Below are 6,000 nucleotides of genomic sequence, written 5' to 3' on the forward strand. Positions count from 1 at the left end.
AGAAATCATAACCCTAATATTGCCAATCAAATGGGTACAACTTACTCTCCAATAATTCTGTTTAAGGTATGATGCACAGCTGAACACTGAAATCCTATAAAATGGGCCAAATATTACTAACCTCTACTAATCATGAGCAAATCTCACAGTAAAGGCATCAAACTCCTTGCAAACAGGCCTTAGGGTGTACATTTACAAATATATTTTCCAATAATATACAATGCAGTAATCTCTATTCACTCCAACAATGTCATAGTTTGGTTTATTTTTGGTCTGTCTGGTTTTAAAATTCTCTAGCACCTTATTAACATTGCACTTTCTTGACATCTGATCTTCCTTTATTTGCTCTGTATTTAGAGAAGCAATTTCAGATTAACAACTTGACTTTCTAGAAGTGATAGCTTTTATGCTAATCTAAATGTGGTCTATTATGAAAAGAAAAATCTGATGAGATTAAGATGAATTTGGACAGTTTTCTAAGTCACCATCTTCAAAGTCTCCCGAGAGTCATACTGAATTGTATTATCTGGATGGTTTGTTAATTGCAGATTGCTGGATTCTACCTCCATAGTTACTGGTTTAGTGGGTCTGGGGCAGGGCCTGAGAATTTGAATTACTAACAAGTTCCCAAGTGATGTTACTGCTGCTGGTCCAGGAACCACAGTTTGAGAACCACTGCTCTAAACTGTTTCCTGCTCTTTTATTTTTTTTTAATATAATCTAAATGCTATGTAATCCTGCTCTTTTAGATTTTCCATTCCTCAAGTATTTCTCATCAGCAGAGCCTAATTTATTTATTTGTTTTTTGAGACAGAGTCTCGCTTTGTTGCCCAGGCTAGAGTGAGTGCCGTGGCGTCAGCCTAGCTCACAGCAACCTCAAACTCCTGGGCTCAAGCAATCCTGCCACCTCAGCCTCCCAAGTAGCTGGGACAACAGGCATGCGCCACCATGCCTGGCTAATTTTTTCTATATATGTTAGTTGGCCAATTAATTTCTTTCTACTTATAGTAGAGACGGGGTCTCACTCTTGCTCAGGCTGGTATCGAACTCCTGACCTCAAGCAATCTGCCCGCCTCGGCCTCCTAGAGTGCTAGGATTACAGGCGTGAGCCACCGTGCCTGGCCAGCACAGCCTAATTTAAAAATGACCACACTTCCCTTAAAAAAAAAAAAAAAAAAAAAAGAATGCTTACTTTTCCCATCAAAAAAGATCTGTGTCCCAGATCTGAAAAAAATTAAGAGCAAGAAACGTTGCTCTACTGAGTTCAATGAAGGGCAGTTGGAGGAAATCCAGTGATAACAACATATATACAAACTGTGCAACAATGTTTCTTTAAGGAAAGATACCAATGTGATGTAACAATTATTAAATACTTTTAGATTCAGTATTGTAAAAATGATGTAGCAGTAGCAAAGCTAATTCAATAATTATTGCACATACCAGGTTTGAAAGATTACTCTTTCCAGGTATGACATCATTTTGTTTACTTTCTTCCTGCCTTGGTTTACATTTTCTTCCTATACTAGAAGATTTGAAGGAAAGATTGCTTGCTTCTGAAAAAGAATTTTCTGAGTTGATTCTCTGCTCCATTTGCTCCTTTCTCAACTTCTTTAGTTCTCGTTCTCTGCAGTAAGAAGCTAGTGACAATTGGAACTTAGCTCCCAGTGGGCTTTCTCCTGGGTGGTGCCTGGATTGGCTGCTTCTGCTGCTAAGACTTCTAGGGCTGTTCTTGAACATGTCAGCTTCTGTCACTGTGGCCTGCTTTTTGGAGTCTGTGTTGGTCTTGCCTGTCTCTCTATCATTCTTCTCTCTGCTATTTTCATGAATATACAGCGACTTTCTCCTCTCTGGAGATCGATGTTTTTTCTTTAGTGCCTTCATCTCCTTTGACAAGCGATATGAAGAAGGAACATAGATATTTGTTCCTTTGGATAAACATTTGGAGACTAGTGACACACAAGGCCGACGTGACTCATGTACATCACGATCTTTATGGTGCTCTTTAACACCTTTCATGAAAGCTTCTAAAATAGGGCTCTTTTCCGATGGTACCCTTTTGGGTTTAGATTTTTTTGGTGATGATAGTTTCCTCTCAAACTGCTCTGTCCCAGTGATGGACAATCCACTTCCTCCATATTTGATGTTTGATTTTTGTGGAGAATCCAACATATGTCTGTCTAAATAGCCAATTGAAACATATACAAATTGCATGTTATTTAAAAATAACACTTATATTTTATACTAACTTATCGCTTACATGTCTTGAATTGTTCTAAATAAAAATGTAGTATTTATCTCAATTATTCACATTTAAAATGCTAAATTAAATTATACTAAACATACCACAAAAATCTTCAAACCAATAATATCTGGATAATAACACATATTTTATTGGGAGGGGTGTAAGACAAATTAAAGCATGATTTGTTAAGAGCCTTACTTTCGTAAAGCTCTCTTTTGCTACATCATGTGCCTTCCTATGCCTCTGTTACTGTATTAGAGAATCAAAATAGTATGTATTATGAACATTAAATTATTGATTGGAATAATACTTTAAATGTAAGAAAGCATAACAAAAAGACTTTCTTCATATTTAGAACTTAAGATTATCTTTGTAAACAAACACTGCATCTTTATTATACTTTCAATTTTGAATATTATGTTTAACCAAACAAAAGCATGTAGAGTAGATTAAATCCATTTCCCTCCTTGCCCTCAAAATATCCCACAAAAAGGTCATTAACAGTATACATACCTTGTTGTGAAGCTGGTTTGAAGAAATCTATAATTGACTGCTTCCTGAAAATAAAAGCATAACTAATATGGCATCACATAGCAAATATTAAAACCTCAGTAATTCAGATTAAATGGAGAATGTAAGATTTATATTTAATAAAATATAGGCTGGATTTCACAATCTGGTTTAACTAATCAAGTTCTGACAATGGCAATCATGCTTTGTTAAGCTGTTCATAAAAAAGTTGAAAATATAATTCATCACTTCCTATAGGACTTTATTTATAAAAATACAACTGAGGCTTATATAATCCATAATACTAAACGCATAAGACTGTAGACCCAAGGAATTGGTAGAGAGTACTTCTTAGAAGTAAAATGCTCACTGCAGCATGGTAGAATGGAAGAACTTGGGGACAGGCATACGATCCTATTTGCTGACCTCTCCAGAGATTGGTATAAAATAACACTCAATAGATGTATGCTGAATAATGGATATTATAAAAATGGAATAAAACCTGAACAGACACTCATAACAAAAGTAGAAGAGTAAATGGTAGAATGTCAACACAGGTGATTTAGCTGATCTGGGGAGGCAGGTGAGGAGTGTGCTGGGCAAAGGCAGAAAGGATCAAGTACTAAACTTCTGTTACCCTCTTTACACACTACAGTAAAATGTTAATCTAAGTAACAGCAGAAATTGGAATGAGCCTTAACAACTAAATAAGTACTTTCAAATTCTTAATTTTTTATCTAAGAATCCCTAAAATGTTTACAAAGATAACACACTGCCTGGGAAAAACACAAGACAAGGAAAAAAGAAGAAAGTTAACAAAAATAACAAAAAACAAATTGCCTTAATTTTTAAGGATTTCTGTACCCTAAAGTCTGGATTTCACTATCCAATCAAGCTCTGACAGTGGCAATAATGCTAAAATCAAATAGGACATTAGCAGAATTTGTATTCTGATTTGTTCATGTATTTAGAGTTGTCAGCTGCAAAAAGGGGGATGTTATCATATGCAGGGCAAAAAGTTACCTTTCTGGCAAATTTTGCTAAAATGAATTCATCTTACTTAAAGAGAATAAGACATAGACTACTAGCTTACCTAAACATTAATCTACTATGAGGTTGGAATACTCAGTGAAAACTTGAACAATCCAAGTCCCTTGAAGGTTAACCTTCCTGTATACTTTACTGGTCATGATAGAAAAGCACCGCACATCATTACTGGTTTACTGAGATTCTACTGTGTTTGAGATATTGGTAGAAAAGCTAAGCGGTTATGAGATGAATATGAGTGACAGGCTATGGAAGAACATATGCATTTTTTTAAATAAAATAAATTATATTAGGTAAATTAAATCCACCAAAGAGTAAAGGAAAAAATGCTAGAGGTTCTGCAAAGGGGAGAAGGATGATGCCTTTTTACTGTGTTTGGGAGAGACAGGAAAGGACCCAGAAGCACTAATGCATTCAAAACAAGGTAATACTAAATACATTTTATGTTAATTACTAAACATGATATGTAACACTGTATCTCTTCCCTAAAATATTAGATCCTAGGCTCCTTTTGATTAACATATCTGAAAGATTAATACATCAGAAAGAGAAAAATGATTTGGGGTAAAACACAAGAAACCTGTAAAATAACCAGGAATGTAACTTTCAAGAGGTAACAGTTCCCTAAGTTCATATGTACAGAAATACATGACTTATTTATAAATAAATGGTTAAAAAAACCAATTTTAACAGCTTCACAAACCCTTATCTGAACTTTTAGGGGAGAAATGTGTTTTAGAATTCTGAATTTATCAGATTTTAGAAGAGGGATAACTGGGATGCACTATGTAAAGCTCCCAGTGGGGTCTGGTGCAGCAACCTGTAATGAAACCATTGATATTTCTCCAGAAAAATTTATGAATATTCACACTTAATGGGATAAAGACCATAAACAGCCTTACATTAGTTGTGGTCAGGTTTGGCTGCCAAGTAAGACATGGTGCCAAACCTACTGAAAGCATTTGGTTTTCACAGCTTTCTGGCTTTCAAAATTAAGATAAGGGATTGTGGACCTATACCACAATATTAGAACATGAATTTACTGTTAAACTTCTGTTACAAGCTTTCCAACTTAAAATAAAAAAGACAGTACCAAGTTCATAGAGAATTTAAACATGTTTTATTGTCAGAGGATGTCATTTGATGAAACTCCCCATCTCGTTACACAGCTCCCACAAAAACCTTTACAAAAAAAATTGGCCTTTTGGAGAGGCGAAAAGTTACTGAAAGAGAAAACATGTCACATTCCGAATTTGTATGTTCTTTTAGGCATGAACTAGAGTGTCTACCAAACTACAAAGTAATTCGTGGAAGGGTTTCCCTCATCACATCTTACATAATTTCACCCACAACATAGAAAAGGTTTATACTACTAAACCACTAGGATCAGTAGAACTGAGAAGATACCAGAAACGACCTAAATATGCATTGAGCAGTTAGGGCCCCGGGTCAAGCTTTCTTAAAGGACAAAAATCACGCTCTCTACCTAAGGCGGGTTCTCCGTAGCCATCGAGCTGCTGCCCAACTACAGAAAAGGAAACTCCAACTCCCAGAAGCCCCTGCGCGGAGGCGGGGCGGGGGTTTGCCAGGCCCCAGTATGCCAAGGCCAGAGCTCGCGGAGGATGGCGGGAACTGGAAGAGCGGCCGTCTGCAGTCCTCCCCTTGTACCCTTGCCCCCGCGACCCGGCCCCTTCTCAAGCCCTCTGCACGGTACCTGTCCCCAGGACTCTCTGTTCTCTTTCCCGCTGCAGCAGGGGCGGTACTACCGGGTCTCAGATGGCAGCGCGGGGGCGACGACCCCGGGGCTGGGGATGAGGGGAAACCTGGCCTAGCGGGCATGCAGCGCCTTGTCATGTCGGCGCCGCTGGCGACGGCGGCATGAGCTGTGGCTGGAGAAGCTGGGTGCGTGGTTGCCGTCTTGCTGCTGGGACTCGGGGAGACTGTCGGAGCAGAGGTGGGCGGCACCCCCTTCTCTCTTCATGGCGGTTCTCTCTTCGGAAGTGACTCCGGTGTGAGCGGGAAGGAACCTGAGGACCAGCAGGGGGCGGGTCTTACTTGAGGCGTCACGTCCTGATTGGCTGGCACCAAGGTCATTCAGGTGGTGGCGCAATAGAAAGCTGCAGCCTCTCTGGAGAAGGTGGAGTTTGGAACAGGGGGAGGGCAGGAGGAAAACTGCGCCCCCACCCCGTCACATGCGCCAA

At 38.8% G+C, this 6,000-nt stretch overlaps 1 protein-coding gene across 4 annotated transcripts in view; it reads right to left on the reverse strand.

Annotated features, from left to right (window-relative positions):
• Positions 1–5,779, reverse strand: part of SLF2 (SMC5/6 complex localization factor 2) — a 50,838-nt gene extending 45,059 nt beyond the window's left edge. For all 4 annotated transcript variants that reach the window (XR_012922840.1, XR_012922841.1, XM_076009846.1 and 1 more), the window contains exons 1-3: positions 5,514–5,779; positions 2,756–2,799; positions 1,441–2,177 (exon numbers count right to left, since the gene is read on the reverse strand). Coding sequence is in view for 2 of the 4 variants with exons in the window: in XM_076009846.1 (XP_075865961.1) it covers positions 1,441–2,177; positions 2,756–2,799; positions 5,514–5,653 (921 nt within the window). In the remaining 2 variants the exon portion in view is untranslated. The remainder of the gene's footprint in view (positions 1–1,440; positions 2,178–2,755; positions 2,800–5,513) is intronic.
• Between the last annotated feature and the right edge of the window lie 221 nt (positions 5,780–6,000).

Source organism: Microcebus murinus, chromosome 14, assembly GCF_040939455.1.
Source record: "Microcebus murinus isolate Inina chromosome 14, M.murinus_Inina_mat1.0, whole genome shotgun sequence".
Classification (NCBI taxonomy): domain Eukaryota; kingdom Metazoa; phylum Chordata; class Mammalia; order Primates; family Cheirogaleidae; genus Microcebus; species Microcebus murinus.